Source organism: Eschrichtius robustus, chromosome 9, assembly GCF_028021215.1.
Source record: "Eschrichtius robustus isolate mEscRob2 chromosome 9, mEscRob2.pri, whole genome shotgun sequence".
NCBI lineage: Eukaryota > Metazoa > Chordata > Mammalia > Artiodactyla > Eschrichtiidae > Eschrichtius > Eschrichtius robustus.
In genome coordinates, this window is record NC_090832.1 from 120,922,778 (window position 1) to 120,948,176 (window position 25,399).

The 25,399-nt window shown below is 40.2% G+C and overlaps 1 protein-coding gene across 2 annotated transcripts in view; it reads left to right on the forward strand.

Moving 5' to 3' along the window:
- MEI4 (meiotic double-stranded break formation protein 4) overlaps positions 1-25,399 on the forward strand; it is a 235,888-nt gene that overhangs the window by 67,349 nt on the left and 143,140 nt on the right. For both annotated transcript variants that reach the window (XM_068551117.1, XM_068551118.1), the window contains exon 3: positions 8,399-8,934. In XM_068551117.1, the coding sequence (XP_068407218.1) occupies positions 8,399-8,934 (536 nt within the window). The remainder of the gene's footprint in view (positions 1-8,398; positions 8,935-25,399) is intronic.

The following is a 25,399-nucleotide window of genomic DNA, read 5'->3' on the forward strand; positions in this document are numbered from 1 at the left end:
AAAGAAATCAAAGATGACAGAAACAGATGGAGCGAAATACCATGTTCTTGGATTGGAAGAATCAATATTGTGAAAATGCCTATACTACCAAAAGCAATCTACAGATTCAATGCAATCCCTATCAAGTTGCCAATGGAATTTTTTACAGAACTAGAACGAAAAATCTTAAAATTTGTATGGAGACACAAAAGACCCTGAATAGCCAAAGCAGTGTTGAGGGAAAAAAATGGAGCTGGAGGAATCAGACTCCCTGACTTCAGACTATATTACAAAGCTACAGTAATCAAGACAATATGGTACTGGCGCAAAAACAGAAGTATAGATCAATGGAACAGGATATTAAGCCCAGAGATAAACCCACGCACCCATGGTCAACTAATCTATGACAAAGGAGGCAAGGATATACAATGGAGAAAAGACTGTCTCTTCAATTAGTCGTGCTGGGAAAACTGGGCAGCTTACATGTAAAAGAATGAAATTAGAACACTCGCTAACACCATACACAAAAATAAACTCAAAACGGATTAAAGACCTAAGTGTAAGACTGGACACTATAGAACTCTTAGAGGAAAACATAGCCAGAACACTCTATGACATAAATCACAGCAAGATCCTTTTTTACCCACCTCCTAGAGAAATGAAAATAAAAATCAATATAAACAAATGGGACCTAATGAAACTTAAGAGCTTTTGCACAGCAAAGGAAACTATAAACAAGAAGAAAAGACAACCCTCAGAATGGGAGAAAATATTTGCAAACAAATCAACGGGCAAAGGATTAATCTCCAAAATATATAAACAACTCATGCAGTTCAATATTAAAAAAAAAAAAAAAAACGCAATCAAAAAATGGGCGGAAGACCTAAATAGATGTTTCTCCAAAGAAGACGTACAGATGGCCAAGAAGCACATGAAAAGCTGCTCAATGTCACTAATTATTAGAGAATGCAAATCAAAAGTACAATGAGGTATCACCTCACACCAGTTAGAATGGGCATCTTCAGAAAATCTACAAACAAGAAATGCTGGAGAGGGTGTGGAGAAAAGGGAACCCTCTTGCACTGTTGGTGGGAATGTAAATTGATATAGCCACTATGGAGAACAGTATGGAGGTTCCTTAAAAAACTAAAAATAGAATTACCATATGACCCAGCAATCCCACTACTAGGCATATACCCAGAGACAACCATAATTCAAAAATACACATGCACCCCAATGTTCATTGCAGCACTATTTACAATAGCCAGGTCATGGAAGCAACCTAAATGCCCATCGACAGATGAATGGATAAAGAAGTTGTGGTACATATATACAATGGAATATTACTCAGCCATAAAAAGGAACAAAATTGGGTCATTTGCAGAGAACGTGGATGGATTTAGAGACTGTCATACAGAGTGAAGTAAGTTAGAAAGAGAAAAACAAAAAGCATATATTAACGCATATATGTGGAATCTAGAAAAATGGCCCAGATGAACCAGTTTGCAAGGCAGAAATAGAGACACAGATGTAGAGAACAAATGTATGGACACCAAGGGGGGAGGTGTAGGGGGCGTGCTGGTGAGATGAATTGGGAGATTGGGACGGACATATATACACTAATATGTATAAAATAGATAGCTAATTAAATAAATAAACTTAAGGAATCATACTAGGGACAAACCATATCTACCTGTGATGACATTTTAGTGTACTTGAAGAGACGCTATTTGATTTTACTTTTTCTTAGTATATATATGCAACAAGTTTTCAAACTATTTCTAACTATATGGGAGGGCGGGCATCAGTCAACAGAAATACCTAGATTAGTAAACTCTGCGTCTACCCTCAAGAATCTCTCCCTTTCATTAGTGAGTCACTAATAAATTAAAAATGGTTTGATGAGTAGTAATAGAAGCAAAGTGTGAGATAGCCCAGAATGGGGGTGATTTCCCATCCCTGGGGAGAGCAGCAAAGGGTTCACAGAGGATTTTGAAGCAGGGTTTGCAGAATCAGTCCGTCTCTGGGTTATAGTAGAAGCACACACCAGATGGTGGGAACACCCTGTGCAAATGCATGGTTGCCTGAATTAGTTTGGTGTGTTTTGGTAAACCATAAGTGGTTTAATATTGCTTGCATGTAAATACGAGTGAGGATGGAGGTGCAACTGGAATAGTGGCAGGGATGTTTTGCAGGCCACGCTGAGGAACTGAGAGGACTCTATCACGTAAAGTAAGGGAAACCTTTGGAAGGTGTTATGGTTGTGATCAAACTAGTATTTTAGTGGGATGATTCTCATGAGGGCCGGTCAGAATATGGTCTAGAACAGGACGGAACTAGAGACAGGTAGATCAGTTAGGCAAGCCTATTGCATTCATCAGTGCAAGAGGTGGTTATGGTGGAAGGAACTAAAGAAGGACAGACTCAGAGCTGGCGCCTAGATATTTGGTCAAGTACTATTCTGGATGCATCTGTCCGGGTGTTTATAGCTGAGATTAACATTTGAATCAGCAGACTGAGCAAAGTGTGTTGCCCTCCCTGGTGTGGATAGGCCTCGTCCAGTCTCTTGACCTCCTGAGTAGAACAGAAATGCTGCCTGAGAGAGAAGTCCTCCTGTCTGACTGGTTCTGAGCTGGGATGTCTGTATTTTCCTGCCTTTGGACTGAAACTGAACTGAAACCTTGGCTCTTCTTGGGTCTGGAACCTGCTGAATTTCAGACGGGAACTCACACCATCAGCTCTCCTGGGGCTCCAGCTTGCTGACTGCAGATCTAGGAATTTCTCAGTTTCCATAATCACGTGGGCCAGTTCCTCATAATAAATTTACTTCCTTGTCTCTCTTTCTACCCTATTGGTTCTGTTTCTCTGGATTGTCCTGACGTACACACGTGCAGAAGGTAGAACCAACATAATGTGGCATTGCAGTGTGTGTGTAGGATAGGAAAAAGAGGGGGGTGAGGATGGTCCCTCTCCCCAGGCCTGGTGACTGGAGGAATAGTCCTGCTGTCAGCTGACATAGATAGTACGTAGGAGAAACATAAATTGTGTTGTTTGTGTGTGCAGAGTGTGAAGATGACTTGTTCAGTTTTACAAACATAGAGTTCATGGGGTTTGCAAGGTGTAAAGATGCATTTTAAACAGCTGGTTCTTTTATAAATGAAGTAGGAACTGTGGAAATGGATGAGAAAAGGCATGAAAAATTGATGTGGGTGTGAATATTTTGGGGGGGCAGCAGAATATATATTTACTGTTCAAGGGTGAGCATTTCTAGGGCAGGATGTGTGGCAAGAGGGCACTGGCTCTGTTTTGTTAAGTATGCTTGCGATCCACTCTGAAATGGTGAGTGGATTAAAGTGGAAGTTAACAACTACAAGAAAATGGAAGAGTTAAGGGTCCAGTAAAGTGGAATAGAAGGTCTGTGGGATCCCGTGTATGGGAGAGACTATAGAATATTTTAGGCAGAATCCGTAGTTTTAATTGCTATCTTATTTCATGTACTTTTGTATATGGTTTCACACTTCAGCATAATTTAGATTCTTGATATCTATAATCATTTAACAATAATAGATAATTAATTATTTGCATTTCATATGTACTGGACTGTTCTTGATCAGTTTGTGTGTGTGTGTAGTTTATTATCTCTTTTAAATCTAATAACACACGTGTTAATTAGATCATATCCAGTGACTTGGAGGGAAATTACAGTCCTCAGTCCCTTCAGCCCAATAAGAAGTTAAGAAAGAAGCATCATTTGACTTCTGCTTTACCTTAATCCCTCCTGGAACGACAGGAATTACAAAAAGTTGCAGGAGCATGGCTTCATTTTCTCTCCTCTCCTTTGGGTATGATGCTTTGTTAGCCATGCTTTGCGATTTATGTTGAGAAAAGTCATCCAAGCAAATGAGTGAAATCTGATTGTGGTTATTATGTAAGATTCATTTAAAGAGACAGGGATCTTCTGTTTCCATGCTCTGTGTTACCGAAATAAGGGTGGATATTTAAAAATCTAGTTTTATAAATAAATATTTCATTTATGACTATTGCAAGATTATAACCTGTTAATATATTCAGTATCACTGAAAATGTTTAATCCTCTCTAGGAAAGCTTTTTCCCCCTGTTTGTCTTTTCCATTTTATAAGAATATATACAATAGGAACATTTGCCCACTATTATTTACTTTATTTAGTAGGCAGTGAGGGGTTTCCAACCTGAAAGTGTTGGTTTCCAGTGCTAATGCTGTTTGCATTCTACACAGTTTCATCACTGAGGACAAACAGAAGAGGAAATTAATTGGTTATTGGTTACCAGAAGTAGTAGATACTATAAAAAGTAAATTATTGGCTTTTTGTTAGCAAGTACTCTGAGACATTATCAGTTATTATTGGAATAACCATATTCTTTCTGTCTGCCTTTCTATCTATTCTGTTTGATTTCTCTTATCTGTGTATGTAATTGTCGCGGTTTGGTGTAAGATCGTGGTGCACCGTGAATATTGAGGGATGAGAGGAGGTCTGTCTCAGCCAGCAGCAGGTTGTTGCCCTAAGCGTTTCCCCTGGTAAGGTGTCTTCTACAGATGATAACGTTACTCAGTGAGGGGACCACAAAGATGACAAGAGACAGGACTTCTGCCATTCAGGAGCTCAGAAACAAGTGGATAACATATAGAAATTGATGGGGGCTTCCCTGGTGGCACAGTGGTTAAGAATCCGCCTGCCAATGCAGGGGACACGGGTTCGAGCCCTGGTCCAGGAAGATCCCACATGCCGTGGAGCAACTAAGCCTGTGCGCCACAACTACTGAGCCTGTGTTCTAGAGCCTGCGAGCCACAACTACTGAGCCCGTGTGCCACAACTACTGAAGCCCGCGTGCCCAGAGCCTGTGCTCCACAACAAGAGAAGCCACCGCAATGAGAAGCCCGCGCACCACAACGAAGAGTAGCCCCCGCTCACCACAACTAGAGAAAGCCCACATGCAGCAACGAAGGAAGACCCAATGCAGCCAAAAATACATAAATAAATAAATTTATAAAAAAAGAAATTGATGTATGCCATAGTGGAAATGTACAGAAGCTGGTATGGAAACACACAGGCCTCTTTGCCGTGGTTGGAAGGCCTTGAAACAGAAGGCTTAGTTTTCCTTGCTCACTGTGTGGCTTTTCTCAGACCTCTTCATCAAGTTGAGCCTGTGTTTATGTCCTTTTTGGTAAATTAGGGATAACAGCATACTTTCCAGGTTTCCTCTGAACAACTGAATTATTCCCTGGAGCTACTTTGTAAGGTGAAATGTGAATATAGATTCTTTTCTTCGATTTGGTAGCATGACTTTGATACTGTGAGCCTCGTTGTGTAACACCTCCTTGTGGTCCTCTCCTGTGGAGCCCTGAGCTCCTTTAGGGCGCTGAGAGGCTGCTCTGCATGTGGTCTCTACATTGTCATCCTCAGCATATGGCCTTATCACTCGTTTCTGAGGACACAGAAACAAACCAGAGAGGAAGAATGGTACTTGGTTTTGTGTATTCCTATCACCAGAGCCCATGCGTGGTTAGAACTACTGCCTTCAAATTTGCACCTGTGAGCACCTGGAGATGAGATGGCATGATTATTACTTGCCCAAAGGCACACCAGTGAGGAGTGAGTGAGAAGCGGAAACAAGAAAGCAGCTTTTGCTTCCCAACTTAGTTGTTGGGAGAATTCATTTTATGAGACTTCCCTGAAATCATCACCTGTGAAGTTCAGCTTACTTTGCTGGAAAATTGAGTAGGTTAATAAAATATTTAAACTTATGTTCACTTTCTTAGTGGAGAACCTTTTTGAATTTTGTGAAAGAAATATGTAATCTACCTGAATAATTACTGTAGTACCCCCTGTTTTACTTGTGTGCAGAGTGAGATGGATGTCTTGAGAAGTTATTTCAAATGTTTTTCCTTGCTCCTAAGAAAAAGAAAGTGTCTCTTGGCTTACAATGAACATGTTGTCTGCCTGTTTTAATATAGAAATAGCCACATGTCGTTAAACATGTTGCTGACGGTCCACTGCTCTGGGTACCACCGCATTTGGGAATTTGCTGCATCACCTCCCTAACTTGGAGTACAGATACTGTAGTGATAATTCCCAAGCACACATGTGCACATTTGTAGTGGTCATAGTAGACACTTGTTAAATGAATGCACGCTAAATTAAAGCTTAATCCTCTGATTCTGCCTCATCAGCTTCTCATTTTACTGAAGGAAAAAAGAGCAGTAAATTAGATTTCCAATTTATGGTGGGGCAGGGAGAGGATGTTGCTTTTGCCATTGTTCTTATGTCCTGTTCAACTAGTATCCCCCATCTCCAACTTAAAAACAATTTTAAAAAGACTGTTGGGTGATATCTCCTTTAACTTCCTATGTGCCAGGGGTATTTTTACATCCCTGTACATTCTCATCCTATTTCCTTCAGCCTGGGGGGGAAAAAACTCATCAGTAAGTGCAACCCATCCACTGGTCCTCGACTCTGTCTCCTTCCGCCTGCTCCTGAGTCATGCCCCACCTATTTTCTCTCCTGCCTCCAGCTTTTGCTTCTCCAGCTTTTTTCTTCATAATCTATAATTGCTCGTGTTTCTCCCAGTGTGTCCGGCCATGTTTGCCTGCAGTTGCTCTCTGTGTTAAGCTGTCCCGATCCAGGTCCTCAGAAGCCTTCGCCACTCTTCGCTGTCTTTGTGACTTTCCCCATCACTCTTCGGTCCGCTCACTGTGGCTTCTGCCCACCACCCCGACTGACCGAAGCTGCTTTGGACATGATCGCTGGTGATTTTCTAGCTGGTAATTCCGACATGTTTTTTTAGCTCTTTATTTTATTGGACTTCCCTCCTGTGTGTAATTCTCCTTGAAACTATTCCCTAGCCTTTCATGACACTGTTGTTTTTATTCTTCTTGTACCTCTTTAATTGTTCCTTCTCTGTCTCCCTGATGATTGTCTTTTCATTTCTCTCATCACTTGATATCAGGACTGATAGAGGTGACTCTGAACTGATCTTTCAGTGTCTCATTGGGTCCTTCTCCAGTGTGCCCTTCACAAAGCCCATAGAGTGACCTGTGAAATGAAAATATGACCACTTCAGTTTCCTACGTTATACTGTTTATTGTCCTATTCCTGCTTCCACTGCTGACATCAGTATTTCTCAAACGTGGTTGCATAGATATATGCATGTGCTGTAGAACATTCAGTGAGAATGTTGTGTGTACGTTTTACTGATAATCATTTTACAAACAACGGCCTTTTTGTGTTTACGATGGCATCTCTGTCACAGAATGATCTAAAGTTACTAAGTTAAGCCTGAACTGCAGTATGTCTCAGCTGATGTCAGAAAATTCTGGTGGTTATATTTATAGTTTCAAGGATCTGTGACATACACACACACACACACACACACACACACACACATATACATAGATATAGATAGATATACTTGAATAATTATAAATAAGTACGCATACATATATACATTGTTTATATATTTATTTTTGTAGATTAGGTATATGTGTGGGTATATAGATAACTTTTCCAAATTACACTCACTCTACACTCTACATATAAATTCTGAGGTCCTTAATATCTCTTTTAAGATCTTTTGTGACCGGCCTCTACGTATTTCTCCAACTTAATATCTTGCCTTATATTTTCTGTAAAAGGAACATGAAACTACTGGTGGGTCCTTAAATATACAGTACTCTTCTTTTCCTTCTTAAGTTGTGCTTTTGTGCGTACCCTTTGGTAGATGGAATTCTCTTCTCTTCCTCCATTCCCCCAACTTTTAAACTTGGAATTCTTGCTTATGTGTTATAAATTAGTTCTACCATCACTTCTTCCAGGAGACACTGATCTAACTGGGGTGGGCTGTTCAGTGTTCCTCCTGTTTTCATAGTGCCCTGAGCATATCTCTATCTTACATACACCTGTTGTTTTGCAGGTACCTGTTGGAATCTATACCAGACAGTGACCTCCTTCAGGTTTCGTGGTCTCTCCTCTGTATCTTTCAAGCATGGCCTTGACTGGGAGATAGTGACTTGACAAAACATGGGTGAATCATCTGTGCTTTCTACCAGATAAAGACCTTGTCTGCAGTCAGTCTAAGCAATTTCATTCACAGTTTCTCCTCTATCAATTTTTATACTACTGCTTTTCAAATGTTTAATGCATATTTCATGCTTCATTTAGTATTTTAAGTTAGAAAAATCAATGTCTTTTATATGAAGAAATGTTAGGGATTTCCCTGGTGGCCCAACGGTTAAGACTGTGCTTCCAAAGCAGGGGACGCAGGTTCGATCCCTGGTCGGGGAACTAAGATCCCACATGCTGTGCGGTGCAGCAAAAAAAAAAAAAAAAGAAAAAAGAAATATTAGATACAGAAAGATAACACTTCTGTTCCTTTCTCTTTCAGGAGGTCCATCTTCCCAGTTGCAGGCTCAGGAACCTAGAAGTTCTGAAAACACTTTGACTCTGCTGGAAGATTCTGGGTGCGGTTTATCAAATGAGCAGAGAACTGAACCTTCAGAGATGACCGAGCATTCTGGGGAGAGCTGCATCTCCACCCTCTTCCCACCACTGCCCATTGTGAACAGACCTTGTGCTCCTCTGGAAAAGCCTCTGTCTTCTCACATGCAGTTCTTGCAACATCTGCTTGGGCTGAAGACCTTGACCGAGTCAGAGAGTCTGAAAACTGACTTAAGCCACTTTGAAAACGCCTCTTCCACAGTATCTGATTCTGTTTTTCAGTTGCTGGATGGCTTGATCACTTTTTACCGAGAACCCAAACTTCCTTGTTCAAGCTTTTGGATCAAAGCTGTGGATACTTTAGCTAGACTGATCAGTGATTGTAACTTATCTAATCATATTCTTAAAAAGTGTTCCAAGAAGTTGGAAGAATTTGAGAAGACCCTGCTACAGGTTATTTTAAGGAACAGCCATATCAATCGGGTAAGTAATGCATCTTTTCTATGTATGAAATACCATGTCAGTAGTTTGGGTGAGTACGCCCACTGGGTAGTGCCTGTTGTGGTCCCTTGGCTTCATGGCTCAGTCTCCAGTTGAACCTTGTTTTGCAGCCATCTGGAGTTCTGACCCAGCAACATCTGCTTGGGTCCTCACGATCCAGCTGTGGCCTCTGATGCCACAGCTTTTGTTCTCTCCATAGATGCCTATGCTTTCAAGCTTATGCTTCTCCACTTTGAGTTACCTTCCCTGTTTCTTTTATTGGTATCTTTGGATACTTCTCTTTTTAAAAAAAAAAAATATATTTATTTATTTATCCTTGGCTGTGTTGGGTCTTCGTTGCTGCACGTGGGCTTTCTCTAGTTGCGGCAAGTGGGGGCTACTCTTCGTTGCAGTGCGCGGGCTTCTCATTCCCGTGTCTTCTCTCATTGTGGAGCACGGGCTGTAGGCATGTGGGCTTCAGTAGTTTTGGCACGCGGGCTCAGTAGTTGTGGCTCACGGGCTCTAGAGTGCAAGCTCAGTAGTTGTGGCTCATGGGCTCTAGAGCGCAGGCTCAGTAGTTGTGGCACACGGGCTTAGTTGCTCCGTGGCATGTGGGATCTTCCCGGACCAGGGATCGAACCCGTGTCCCCTGCATTGGCCGGCGGATTCTCAACCACTGCGCCACCAAGGAAGCCCTGGATACTTCTCTTTTGTTTTCCCCTGCCTACATTTACTTCCTATTGCTCAAAAAGTCTCAATGCTTTTCAAAACACCACTTATACTTATGGTTTTCCAATCTGTAATGTCTATGACCATTAAATTCCTCAGGATGGATTACCTGTACTTTATTGAGTTTGTTCTTTTTCTGGCATTGACTAGCAGATGCCTGGAGGTCAGAGACCGTTTTTCTCTTCTGTTAGAATTTCCCTTGTAAGTGGTGTAATACCCCATGGACCCACTGCAGATGTGGGTTAATTGAATACGTTGGCTGAGGAACAGATACTATATGGCATTGTTTTGGTTTTTGTTTTTCTTATTTACTTAACATGGCTTAGAAAAGTTGACTCGGGGATTCTTTTCTTACAGGTGACATTGAAGTAACCTGAAGTTGTTTTGTTGTTTGGCTCTTGAGACATAATGGAGAGTTTCTTTTTGGTATTACTTTCTATATTCTTCACTATCTGATCCTTTGGGATGGTTGTAAATGCCTTCATATTTTAATCTTTTTTAATTGACTACTAAAAATATCAGAGGAGACTAAAAGGTCCATTTAACTTATTTACTACATTTCATTGGGTAAAGGTTCACAAGGTTGTTGGACCTTGTTTTTTCTGATACCTCTCTGTCTCGTGTTTGTTCCCAGTGTCATTATCTAATGCTCAGAGTTTTTGTACAATATCGGCTTTACCTGAATTTTCAAAACTCTGACAAAATTGAAGTAATAAGCTAATTTGTTGCCTATCCATCTGTTCTTCCCTTCTCTATTAAGGTATGATTTGATCAGTATTATGGAAAACTTTACAATTAAGCTTTCGGCATTTTGAAAGATAACTGAATTTTCTGTCTAGGAAACTGAATTTTTTTTCTACCTAATATGGTCAATCAGGAATTAAATATCAGATTTTCCATGGTATCTATCTGAGATATATAATCAGCTTCTCAGCCATCAATAAATACCTCAAATACTTAATATTCCTAAATCTGTTTTTTTGCATATGTTTGCTTTCTTCTTTTAAAACTACTTTAAACAGGTTTTGTGTGACTTGGAGCCTTCCAGATACTAGCATTCATATTCCTTATCAGTTACCAGATGATGCAAATATTTTTTCAGTCTAGTCTTGCTCTCACTGAAGGATTGGCCTACGCAAGAGTAGAGTTGGGAACTGTATGTATAGAAGAAACTTGTGATGGTACAGGTGGGTCTGAAGTGTATTTTCATACCATTTATCATGGTACAAGCCATTGTTGAATAGTTGGTCAGCAGTGGAAGAACGAGTGAATGAGCGGCTTTGTTGTTTAGCCAATATCTAATTGTTATCTTAGTCCTGTGTCTGTCTGGGAAGGTTAAGCTGTCCTCTGCTTGCAGTTACCTCTACTTTTCTTGGAGAGGTCATTGTTGCCATTTAGAGAAAGTAACATCATAAAATTGCTCACTGCGTTCACAGTTAGGATGAGGGTTCATAAATAAGTTTTAATGACTTTATCTCTGGGGATTTTTCTTCTCCCCAGCAAAAGCATCTTAGACTAAATCATTCAAACTTTTGTCGTTATTACTACCGTCATTATTATTATTACCATTGTCATCTTGTTCCAGATATGTTCACAAAACTTCTTTAGTAGAAAAATTGACTAACAATTACTCTTTATAAATGCTTTTCTGTGTTTTTTTAGCTTTCCTTGAATAATAAAATCTCAAGAAAGAATATATTCTGACATGAAATATAGGATAGCTCCTACTATTATATTTTTTATTGATACTATTCTTGATTTATTAAAACAAAATATCCAGTTTAGGGGAAAAAAGTACTTCTTTTGAAAAACCTTGTTTCCAGAGATTGGAAGTGTTTAATTAAATTATACTAGTTAAAACCGTGAGCCCTGCTATTGATGTCATTAAAGTGAACCTATGTTTGTGCAATGTGATAGGAAAAGGTGTGGTATGGATACTTTAATATTCTGACTGAGGGATTTCATGTATCTATAATTCATGTACAGTCAGGTTTTAAATAAAATATAAATATTCAACAACATGTTTTGAACACATTCAGTAATAAAATTATTCTGACCATAACTTAGTCTTTCTTTAATGATACCAGTAAGAACTTGGTATCTTTCAAAATCTTGAGGTCATCATGGTGAATGTCAGTTATATTAGAGTTGTGTGTGTGTGTATATATATATATATATATATATACACACATACATATATGTTCAAGAAATAGGAGATTGAAATGAGATATCTTAGAAATTATTTTGAGTAATTCTCTGATACTAGCTTGGTTGAAATTATTAATAAGTTTAGGGGAAAATATATGATTTGTGATTTTTTTAGATTTGGATAAATCCTATTTATTTTTGTGCTTTTTTTTTTAAGGAACTTTATATTATGTTTATATAATAACAAATTTTTTAGGAATTGTTATCTTAGTTCCATGTCTGTATTATATTTTTAGGATTACCATTAGGTAGGACTTGAAGGTATAATCTATAGTGTGACATTTGACAGGCATGGAGGATATATGTCTTGAAACCAGATGGCTTCCAGGGGTCTGCACTGGGCCTGTTCTAGGGGTCCTGGGATACAATGGTGACTTAACTTGGGTTGAACTGTCTTCTACTTACAGGCTCCAGTATGGCACCTTCCTCATTCCTCTGGATACTTGCTTGGGGTCAGGAAGGTTTCCCTTTGAGTTATTTAATGCCCTTTGTTTGTCTGACAAACTGACCTTTCCTATACTTCCAGACTTCAAAATGTGTTTATTTCTATGATTAGAAGCAGCGTGAGCTAATCCTAGCATTGTATGGCCACCTATTTCTACTATCATGGAAGTTTAACACTAGAATGCTTATAGTTCTATTTAGATTTTGCAGTGGTATCTTTGTCTTAAATTTTCATTTGTTTTAAAGAGATGGGAATGATTATAGTAAGTTAAATATCAAAACCTATAGTTATCATTGAGCTTTTTAGATATTTAGCATACAGTGCTAAATCTTAGAGACATAATAATGAGTTACTTAGAACACATATTCTTCAGATTTCTTATTTTTTTAAACCATAAAACAACTCTTGGACATATTAGTTGTGAAATTGAAAAAAAAATACTGATTATCAAACAGACCTTAAATTAGAATCTTTTGTATGTATGGTAAGCAGAATAATGGTCCCCCAGAGATGTCCACATCCTAATCCCTGGAGCTTGTGAATATGTCACCTTATGTGACAGCAGGTGGGTGGCATTTCAGGTTGCTTATCAGCTGACCTTGGGATGTGGTTTTCCTGGATTACCCACCTGGGCCCAGTACCCACAAGGGTGATTGTAAGTGGAACGGGGTTGCAGGAGAGTCAGTGTCCAAATCAGAGAGAGTTTTGAAGATGCTATGCTTCTTGCTGTAGAGATGCAGGAAGGGGCCGAGAGCCAAGAAGTGTAGGCTGGAGAAGGCAGGGAAGTGGGCTCCGCGAGGATCGCAGGCCTGCCAGCCCCTTCCCTTTGGCCCAGTGAGACCCCTTCAGACTAATGACCCCCAGAACTGTAACGGAATAAATGTATGTTCTTTTAAGCCACTAAGTTTGTGGTGGTTTGATACAGCAGCAACAGGATGTAATGAGCTGTGCTTCCCATTTTTATATGGTAACTCTGTGAGATACGTGTGGTTGCCATTCTTGTTTCCATTTGAGAGATAGGAAAGCTGAGGCTGAGAAAACTAGTGAGCGGTGCTGTGCGCACTAGCCCCTCGAACGCGCATGGCACGTGGCTGTGCTTGCTCGCTCCCTTCTCTCTCCTCACGGTCCTCAGATCCGGAAGACTGACCCAGATGTCTGCAGGTGTCACCTACAGAGTCCTCTTCCCACCTGCTGCCGGCTCCCTGATGCTCATCCCTTCCTGCCAGCGTCCTGACTCGTCCGACCCTCGTCTGATCCCCCCGCCTCACGGCTGGGAATCCGGCGGTGGCCCCGCTGGATCCGTGAGGAGGCACATTCCTCATCGCGGCCCGTGGGGCTCTTTCCTACGGCCTCATCCAGCCTCTTTGGCCTTACCTGTCTCCATTCCATCCTAAACCTTCTTCACCCGGTCAGGCGGACGTGTCTGTGGTTGTCCGAGGGCTTGCTGTTCTGTCCCCGCCCTCTGTGCTGCAGGACCTGCCAGGCCCTTTTGCTCTCCAGCCAGTTCCACCTGGCTTTCCAGACGGGGCTTGAGGATCAGCTCCCTGGAGAAGCTTCCCTCGTCCCCTGCCTCCGTCTCCCTTTCCTTTGGCTGATTAAATGCGCTTCCCATGAATTCACCGCAGCACACGTTTCACCGTGCAGGGGCTCCTGACTCCAATTTATCCTCCATCAGAATCCAGTCTCCGGGCCAGTGCCAGGCTGTCCTCGCTCCGTGTCCTCAGGGCTCCATGCGGTGCTTGGTGGGGTGGGTTTGGGGGTCTCAGTGTAGCTGGTGCAGGTGGGGTCTAGGCTCCTCACGTGGCCTTTGCTCCCATAGGGGGCTGGGCCACAGTCTTTTCCTGTGGGGTTTGGCAGCTTTAGGGAGGTTATCTGTAAAAGCTCTCCATCTTGCTAGGCTGCCCCTTTTCTGTCCTTTGGTTAGGAGAGCAGACTTTTATTGTTGTTGTTGTTGTTTTTGTCCGTACCCATTGGCATTTCTGGGTTGTTGGCTTTTTTCGTTCCAAATGTGAGATAAACGAGACAAAAAGGAAACCAGATCTATTTTTTTGTTTTTTGAGGAACCTCCGTACTGTTTTCCATAGTGGCTGCACCAATTTACATTCCCGCTTTTCTCCACACCCTCTCAGTCCCACTCCTGGGCATATATCTGGAGAAAACCATAACGCGAAAAGATACGTGCACCCCAGTATTCATAGCAGCTCTGCTTACAATAGCCAAGACATGAAAACAACCTAAATGACCATTGGCAGATGAATGGATAAAGAAGATGTGGTATATATACACAATGGAAATTACTCAGCCATAAAAAAGAATGAAATAATGCCATTTGCAGCAACATGGATAGACCTAGAGATTATCATACTAAATGAAGTAAGTCAGACAGAGAAAGACAAATATCATATGATATCACTTATATGTGGAATCTAAAAAAAATGGTGCAAATGAACTTATTTACAAAACAGAAACAGACCCACAAACATGGAAAGAAAGCTTATGGTTACCAAAGGGGAAAGGTGGGGAGGGATAAATTAGGAGTTTGGGATTGACATATACACATTACTGTATATAAAATAACCGATAAGGAACTACTGTACAGCACAGGGAGCTATACTCATTATTTTGTAATAACCTACAAGGGAAAAGAATCTGAGAAGGAATATATATATATGTATATGTACATGTATATATATGTATAACTGAATCACTTTTGTACACTTGAAACTAACACAACATTGTAAATGAACTATACTTCAATTAAAAAAAAAACAAAACAAACAAAAAAAAACTAAGTAATTACAGAAAAAAAGGAAAAGAAAACCGGAGAACTCACCACCTAGTCCTTCCTTTGGTCGTAAGGTTCATAGCCTGTCCACCTGTCAGTCTTCTTGGGTGTGTTTTAAATATAATGCCTAGGGTTTTTAGTACTTAGTGAGAGGATGAGAGGTACACAAGTCCACTTTCCAGAAGTGGAAACCTGTGAATGTATTTTTAAAATACGTACTATTCCATATTATAATGACAAAGAGCTAGCCCTCTGTCCCACCCGAGACCACCGTGGCCAGGTGTGTACTCCTGTTCTGCCCCCACTTACACCTGTGCTTTTAAACAAAAGGCTTATGCTGCTATAGCTCAGGTTATTTTCTTTTTCATCTGTTCACTTTTTATCATAGAAGACAAAAATTTATGTCTTATGTGGCTGCTCTCTTCCAATCATACTCCTCAGTCATAGTTTTGTCATAAGTTTTGGTTAAATAAATATTACATATTTATATTATTATAAATATGTCATGATGTATTTTTATTATTATAAACATGCCATGACGTATTTATATTATTATAAACATGCCATGACGCATTTGTATTGTTATAAACATGCCAAGATGTATTTGTATTATTATAAACATGCCATGACGCATTTGTATTATTATATGTTACTGCATATTTATATTATTATAAATATGTTACTGCATATTTATATTATTATAAATATGTAATTTTTAACACCAACACATCTAATATACAATGGTTTCATTTCCTTTTTTTTACAGCTTTTTTTTTCCTTAGGATTTTTTTTTCCACTTGCTTAGTTTTCTGCATACCTATAATTGATGCTTCCTTCAGATACTTTGACAGGGTTGTAAACATCCTCGCAGTATGGCCAAACAAATGAAGTCATTTATCAGTTCCATCTTTTATTTATTTTAAGATACACCTTCTGGAGCCCTTTATCTTCCTGTTCTCATCTGGGCTGAGCTTCCTGTGTCTCTGATCAGATTTACTCCATGGACTTCTTTTAATCACCACCCTGGGAATTCCCTTTGCTGCTTTTTTGTGCTGTGTCTCTGAGTCCCTAGATCTCATATATTCCTTTCCTTAGTTTATAACTTCATTTAGGTGATGCACATTGTTTACGAGCTCACTTAGAATGGATTCCTGGGATGTAAACTTTAAAAATATTTGTTTGCTTAAAATATTTTATTCCAACTTTAAACTTTATTGGTGGATTAGGATAGATTTTCTGGTTGGAAATCATTTTTTCCGTATAATTTAAAACATTTTTCTACTAACTTCTGGATTCCACTGTTTCTAATCAGATTTCCAGTGTAATTCTGATTGTAATTCCTTCAGCGTGATCTATCCCTCAACCTCGCACACCCGCAGAAGCACTTAGGCTCTCTCCTGTTTCCATTGTTTCGTAATTACAGGATGGTGTACCTCAGCGTGGGTCTTTTTCTTGAGTCCTTGGTGGGTCTTTGAATTTGGGATTTCATCTTTCAGTTCTGAAAAATTTTTGAATAGTTTTTCTCATATATTTCTGCCTTTTATCTTCTCTGTATCCTTTTTCTAGAACAGTTCTTGGTCTGATCCTCTAGATTTCTTATCTTTTTTTCTTGTACTGGTTATTCTTTTTCTTTTTCTTTTTCCTGGGAGATTTCCTCAACTTTTTCTTTTAGCCATTCTATTGAATTTTTATTTCTGCTGAAATATTTTTCATTTCTATGAGTTCCTGTTCTCTTGATTGTTCCTTTTCATAGCCCCCAGTTCTTGTTTTATATACAATAATGTGTAAAACTTTTATATTTTCCTTGTTCCCTGCTTTGCCTCTATTTTCTTCTGGTCTTGATTTCCCCATCTCAGTTGATCACTGTTTTTCATATTTGAGGCTTTCCAGTACCTTGAACTAACCTGGAAAGATGGGCAAGATTTAGGAGGGCCCTCTGAAAGATAACTTGGGGGAGGTGTGCCAGCTGCTTGACGAGAGGCACTGAGGCAGGGGGAAGCTTGGAGAGCCCTGGAACTGCTGCAGTCTGGGGGATTCGGTTGGAAAGGAGTGGAGCTTTGGAAGACATGTGCCTAACGTGATGAGAAGGTCCAGGTAGTGAAGGTTCTTGTATTGTTTTGTTAAATACTTGAGTTTCTTCTGCAGCCCTGAGGTATAAGGTGTACAATTTAAAATCGCGTGCACAGTTTTGTGTGTAGGAGCATGTGCTTTTTTTCCTAGGAGGGCGCTCATCCTTTTCATGTCATTCTGAAACGATGCTGTGATCCCCAAAGTAAACAACATCTGGGAAACCATTGAGACTGACTTGCACACCCCAAATCTTACTTCACTCATAAATTCTTTCTTATCAATTTGATCCTGAAATGGGCTCCTCTTCTGAACTTCTGTAGTGATTGTTGTCTACATAATTCACTTTTCAGTTTGCCATATGCTGTATTATTTCAGCTTATCTAGTATGGCTTGAATTTTTTTAATGTTTTATTAAACCTGTCAAATGTTTTTATCACAGAGATTAACAGCTTAGGTTAGCATGCCCAAAATTTATTTACTAGCGCTGGCCTTAGGTAACTGATACCGAGTTCCACATCTATAAAATGGAGACAGTAAATGTGATTACCTCATAGGGCTGTTGGGAATATTCAATGAGTAGATGCAAATGAAGTGCTTATTAGCATAATATCAGGTATCGTATGCTGTCCTGAGGAAAGGCCATATCCTATTTTCTCTACTATTCCTGATATAATGCTGAGCTCATTCCAGGAGCAAAATGAAGTATTTTCTGAATTGAAAATAAGAGAATGAAAGTAAATGACAAGTTATACTTTATATACCCCTATATGCTTAAATACCATCTTCTGTCTTTTGATCAAATTTTTCTGTGTATAAAACCTTCCCAAGCAGCAGCTCTCTCTTACTGACACTGTAATGATATTCCTGAAGCACCCCCATGTACTAGGCAGCAGGGCCTCATTTTGTGGTGTCACTAACTGCCCTTCCAATGGCCACGGCTTCCTGCTGACCGATGAGCTTATTAGCAGGTATCATGGATTTTTCTTCCTATTTTAATTATAGAAAATCCATTGTAGGGACTTCCCTGGTGGTCTAGTGGTTAAGACTTTGCCTTCCAATGCAGGGGGTGCAGGTTCAATCCCCGATCGGGGAGCTAAGATCCCACATGCCTTGCAGCCAAAAATATGAAACATAAAACAGAAGCACTGTTGTAACAAATTCAATAAAGACTTTAAAAACGGTCCACATAGCAGGGAACTTCAAGGTGGCGGAGGAGTAAGATGTGGAGATCACCTTCCTCCCCACAAATACATCAGAAATACATCTACATGTGGAACAACTCCTACAGAACATCTACTGAACACTGGCAGAAGACCTCAGACTTCCCAAAAGGCAAGAAACTCCCCACGTACCTGGGTAGGCAAAAGAAAAAAGAAAAAACAGAGACAAAAGAATAGGGGCTGCACCTGCACCAGTGGGAGGGAGCTGTGAAGGAGGAAACGTTTCCACACACTAGGAAGCCCCTTCACTGGTGGAAAAGGGGGGTGGGTGGGGGGGAAGCTTCGGAGCCACGGAGGAGAGCACAGCCACAGGGGTGCAGAGGGCAAAGTGGAGAGATTCCTGCACAGAGGATTGGTGCCGACCAGCACTCACCAGCCTGAGAGGCTGTCTGCTCACCCGCTGGGGCAGGTGGGGGCTGGGAGCTGAGTCTCAGGCTTCGGAGGTCAGACCCCATGGAGAGGACTGGGGTTGGCTGTGTGAACACAGCCTGAAGGGGGCTAATGCACCACAGCTAGCCGGGAGGGAGTCCAGGAAAAAGTCTGGAGCTGCCTAAGAGGAAAGAGACCATTGCTTCGGGGTGCGTGAGGAGAGGGGATTCAGAGCACCACTTAAACAAGCTCCAGAGAGAGGCTTGAGCCACGGCAATCAGCACAGACACCAGAGACCAGCATGATGTGCTAAGGCTGCTGCTGCAGTCACCAGGAATCCTGTGTGAAAGCACAGGTCACTATCCACACCTCACCCCACCCCATGAGCCTGTGCAGCCCGCCACTGCCAGGGTCCCGTGATCCAGGGACAACTTCCCCAGGAGAACGCACGGCGCGCCTCAGGCTGCTGCAACATCACACCAGCCTTTGCCACCGCAGGCTCACCCTGCATTCTGTACCCCTCCCTCCCCTGGCCTGAGTGAGCCAGAGCCCCCGAATCAGCAGCTCCTTTAACCCTGTCCTGTCTGAGTGAAGAACAGACGCCCTCAGGCACCCTACACGCAGAGGCGGGGCCAAATCCAAAGCTGAACCCCGGGAGCTGTGCAAACAAAGGAGAGAAAGGGAAATCTCTCCCAGCAGCCTCAGGAGCAGCGGATTAAATCTCCACAATCAACCTGATGTACCCTGCACCTGTGGAACACCTGAATAGACAATGATTCATCCCAAAATTGAGGCAGTAGACTTTGGGAGCAACTGTAGACATGGGGTTTGCTTTCTGCACCTAATTTGTTTCTGGTTTTGTTTATCTTAGTTTAGTAATTACAGTTTATTATCATTGATAGATTTGTTTATTGATTTGGTTGCTCTCTTCCTTTTTTCTTAACATATATATATTTTTTTTCCTTTTTCTCTTTTTTGTGAGTGTGTATGTATATGCTTCTTTGTGTGATTTTGTCTATATAGCTTTGCTTTTACCATTTGTCCTAGGGTTCTTTCTGTCCATTTTTTTTCTTTTTTTAGTATGGTTTTTAGTGCTTGTTATCATTGGTAGATTTATTTATTGGTTTGGTTGCTCTATTCTTTCATTCTTTTTTGTTTATTACTTTTTAAATTTTATTTTTAATATATTGTTTTTATTTTCTATTTTAATAACTTTATTTTATTTATTTATTTATTTTTCTTTCATTCTTTTTTTGTCCTCCCTTTTCTTCTGAGATGTGTGGCTGACAAGGTCTTGGTGCTCTGGCCGGGTGTCAAGCCTGAGCCTCTGAGGTGGGAGAGCCAAGTCCAGGATATTGGTCCACCAGAGACCTCCCGGCCCCACATAATATCAAATGGCGAAAGCTCTCCCAGAGATCTCCATCTCAATGCTAAGACCCAGCTCCACTCAACGACCTGCAAGCTACAGTGCTGGACACCCCATACCAAACAACTAGCAAAACAGGAAAACAACCCCACCCATTCGCTGAGAGGATGCCAGGAATCATAATAAGTTCACAGAAATCCCAAAGCACACCACCGGATGCGGCCCTACCCACCAGAAAGGCAAGATCCAGCCTCATCCACCAGAACACAGGCACCAGTCCCCTCCACCAAGAAGCCTACATAACCCACTGACTGACCTTACGTGCTGGGGGCAGACACCAAAAACAATGGGAACTACGAACCTGCAGCTGGTGAAAAGGAGACCCCCAAATGCAGTAAGTTAAGCAAAATGAGAAGACAGAGAAATACACAGAAGATGAAGGAGCAAAGTAAAAACCCACCAGACCAAACAAATGAAGAGGAAATAGGCAGTCCACCTGAAAAAGAATTCAGAGTAATGATAGTAAAGATGATCCAAAATCTTGGAACTAGAATGGAGAAAATACAAGAAACGTTTAACTAGGACATAGAAGAACTGAAGAGCAAATAAACAATGATGAACAACATAATAAATGAAATTAAAAATACTCTAGAAGGGATCAATAGCAGAATAACTTAAGCAGAAGAACGGATAAGTGACCTGGAAGATAAAAGAGTGGAAATAACTACCACAGAGGAGAATAAAGAAAAAAGAATGAAAAGAATTGAGGACAGTCTCAGAGACCTCTGGGACAACATTAAACACACCAACATTCGAATTATAGGGGTCCCAGAAGAAAAAGAGGAAAAGAAAGGGACTGAGAAAATATTTGAAGAGCTTATAGTTCAAAACTTCCCTTATATGGGAAAGGGAATAGTCAATCAAGTCCAGGAAGCTCAGAGAGACCCATACAGGATAAATCCAAGGAGAAACACGCCAAGACGCATATTACTCAAACTATCAAAAATTAAATACAAAGAAAAAATATTAAAAGCAGCCAGGGAAAAGCAACAAATAACATACAGGGTAATCCCCATAAGGTTAACAGCTGATCTTTCAGCAGAAACTCTGCAAGCCAGAAAGGAGTGGCAGGATATATTTAATGTGATGAAGGAGAAAAACCTACAACCAAGAATACTCTACTCAGTAAGGATCTCATTCAGATTCAGCGGAGAAATTAAAACCTTCCCAGACAAGCAAAAGCTAAGAGAATTCATCACCACCAAACCAGCTTTACAACAAATGCTAAAGGAACTTCTCTAGGCGGGAAACACAAGAGAAGGGAAAGAGCTACAATAACAAACCCAAAACAATTAAGAAAATGTTAATAGGAACATACAGATCGATAATTACCCTAAATGTAAATGGATTAAATGCTCCAACCAAAAGACAGAGACTGGCTGAATGGATACAAAATTAAGACTCGTATATATGCTGTCTACAAGAGACCCACTTCACACCTAGGGACACATACAGACTGAAAGTGAGGGGATGGAAAAAGATATTCCATGCAAATGGAAATCAAAAGAAAGCTGAAGTAGCAATTGTCATATCACACATATGGTCACCTTATTTTTGATAAAGGAGGCAAGAATCTACATTGGAGAAAAGACAGCACTTCAGTAAGTGGTGCTGGGAAAACTGGACAGCTACATGTCAAAGAATGAAATTAGAACACTCCCTAACACTATACACAAAAATAAACTCATAATGGATTAAAGACTTAAATGTAAGGCCAGACACTATAAAACTCTTAGAGGAAAACATAGGCAGAACACTCAGTGACGTAAATCACAGCAAGATCCTTTTGACCCACCTCCTAGAGAAATGGAAATAAAAACAAAAATAAACAAATGGGACCTAATGAAGCTTAAAAGCTTTTGCACAGCAAAGGAAACCGTAAACAAGACAAAAAGACAACCCTCAGAATGGGAGAAAATATTTGCAAACGAATCAACGGACAAAGGATTAATCTTCAAAATATACAAGCAGATCATGCAGCTCAATATCAAAAAACAAACAACCCAATCCACTAATTGGCAAAGACATAAATAGACATTTCTCCAAAGAAGGTATACAGATTGCCAACAAACACATGAAAGGATGCTCATCATCACTAATCATTAGAGAAATGCAAATCAAAACTACAATGAGGTATCACCTCACACCAGTCAGAATGGCCATCATTAAAAAATCTACAAACTAAATGCTGGAGAGGGTGTGGAGAAAATGGGACCCTCTTGCACTGTTGGTGGGAATGTAAATTGATACAGCCACTATGGAGAACAGTATGGAAGGTCGTTATAAAAGTAAAAATAGAACTACCATATGACCCAGCAATCCCACTACTGGGTGTATACCCTGAGAAAACTATAATTCAAAAGGAGTCATGTACCACAATGTTCATTGCAGATCTATTTTCAATAGCCAGGACATGGAAGCAATCTAAGTGTCCATCGACAGATGAATGGATAAAGAAGATGTGGCCCATATATGCAATGGAATATTACTCTGCCTTAAAAAGAAAAGAAATTGAATTATTTGTAGTGAGGTGGATTGACCTAGAGACTGTCATACAGAGTGAAGTAAGTCAGAAAGAGAAACAAATACCATATGCTAACACATATGTATGCAATCAAAAAAAACAAAAAGGGTTCTGAAGAACCTAGGGGCAGGACAGGAATAAAGACGCAGACCTAGAGAATGGACTTGAGGACACGGGGAGGGGGAAGGGTAAGCTGGGACGAAGTGAGAGAGTGGCATGGACATATATACACTACCAAATATAAAATAGATAGCTGGTGGAAGCAGTCGCATAGCACAGGGAGATCAGCTCGGTGCTTTGTGTCCACCTAGAGGGGTACGATAGGCAGGTTGGGAGGGAGACATAAGAGGGAGGAGATATGGGGATAAATGTATACGTATATATGATTCACTTTGTTATACAGCAGAAAGTAACACACCATTGTAAAGCAATTATATTCCAAGAGAGAGATTTTTTTAAAAAGTGGTCCACATAAAAAAAAATCTTAAAAGAAAATCCATTGTCAATTAACTATTTGAGTGTCATGGTTTCACTTACTCTTTGCACCCATCCCTTCCTTTCTGGGTTATGTTTCTGCTCTCAGATTTGCTAGGTGTTGATTCCCCTCAGACTGTCCTTTTTGCTTAGATCACCAATGCTGTGGCCTTCAGGCAGTTTTTAGGTAAATTTGAAGATACGGTTCATGAAATCAGATGTCTTTTTTCACCAATGTGGGTTTCCTAGTTTTATCTAAAACTCAATCATGCCACAATCATATCAACCAATAAAACCTATCAACTTTTTATTGTAGTTCTGTCTATGTTGCTAGCAGCATTTGTTTTACCTTTTTTTGCTGTGAGTTAGGGCATCATTGTAGTAATGACATAGGCTTTTGCTCCTTTGCTGACTTATCCTCTGTTTCTGTTTTTGTCATAGGTGTTCGTCAGTTTCTTAAAGTTTGCCTCCCGGATTTTTTAAGGCTACTCACAGTCTGCTTTTTTTTGGGACAGTCCTGGGGGCACAGAAGTTGTGTCTAAGGTTAAGCCTCCGTGCCCCTTTGCATCTTTTTGCAGAGCTGTGTTTAAAAAAAAAACTGGGCTAATGTTCCTGCGGTTGTAGTTTAATTTAATAAGCCTTTACTGAAACAAGTTGTGTCATAAACTAAAATCTTAATACTCATTTGACCACTGCATAAATCAGACATTCCTTGGATTTTCTAAGTAGTGTTTAACTTGCAGCACTCATTCAGAGGAAACAGGAATAGACAGAGCAGAACTTGGTTCAATTTACTTTCAAGGTATAGTTTATCTCTTCCTAAGATAATTAACAGCAGTCTATCTTCATATTATACCTCATAGCTTGTGAAGCCGTTTCACATGTAGTTTATTATCTCTTCTGTCAGCAACTCTGTGTCGTGGTTATTACCATCTTCAGTTTATAGCGGAAAAGATTGAGGATAGGTAGGTTAAAGGACTCAGTGAAGTTACCTAATTAACCAGTCATGGAACACCTGTGTCTCAAACCTATAGCATTCTATAGGTTCTTCCCCTTTTTCTACTATATCTTATTTCCATCACTAATCTTAAAAATTATCCATACGTTTTTGTCCTAAATGCAAAAGAAGTAAACTGACTTCAGTTTATGGGATAAAAAAATATTCATTGGAAATCAAAGACCTTAGCAATATTTCTCTCAATTTTATAAGAAGAATATTTATAGTTTGCTTGGGTAAGTTGCTGCATTTTATTCTGTACAAAGGTTTATGTTTATAGAAAGCAAAAAAGGAAAAAAGAACTGCTCTGCATTATAATATAGGGTCACTTGTTCCTTTTTTTTCTTTATTGGCTATAAATAACAGTCTGTTGGAGACTTTATGATTGTATATCGAGTCGTATAGCACTAGTTTCTAATTGAGTATATAAACTATGTGGTTTTGCTTGTGTCTGCATAAAAATTGAAATATCTTCCTTCCTGTTTTAATAAGTTTTGTGAAATACATTTAAATTTTGCTCTTTATAAATTTATAAATAGGAATTTGAAGCTATCACTTTGTTTTTAGTTTATTTTCCCACTGTGTTCAGAATCTGCTTAAAGTACCCACCCCACTTAGTTATCAGTACTCACAAGGGTTGGAAAAGCTTAAATCATAGCTATCAAATGTGAGACCTGGAAAAATCAAGGAATTCTGAGAACATTAAATTGCTTCTCCTTTATTTATAGGCAATGATGACTTTGAAGCAGAACATTTTGCTTTGAGCATATAATTAACCATTAACTCATTTATTTGTTTTTCCCATGGTATGTTTCAAGTGTGAGGTCTCTAATGTGAAACACGGGACCCCTCTAATGGGCTGGACTCTGTCAGAGATACTGGATACACTGTGGTTGACTAATGAGACGCAGTCCCTGACTTAGGGAGCTAATAATCGAGATAGCCATAAACTGTAAACTAATGTAACAGGTATGCAGAACAGAAATGAGCAGGGTGCGATGGGAGAGAATGAAAGAAAAGATCCAATTTAAATTGGTGGGACATGCAAGGCCTCATGGAGGAAGTAGCTTTTAAGTAGAATGAGAGGGAGTTTGGAGTAAGGACTGTTGAGACAGTGGTCGCAGCATGTGCCCCTGAGACAGGATGGGTGAGTGATTGCAAGGAGGCACGTGCTCAAGTTGAGAGAGGGAAGGGCGGAGAGCTGCGTGATGAGTCTGGGAA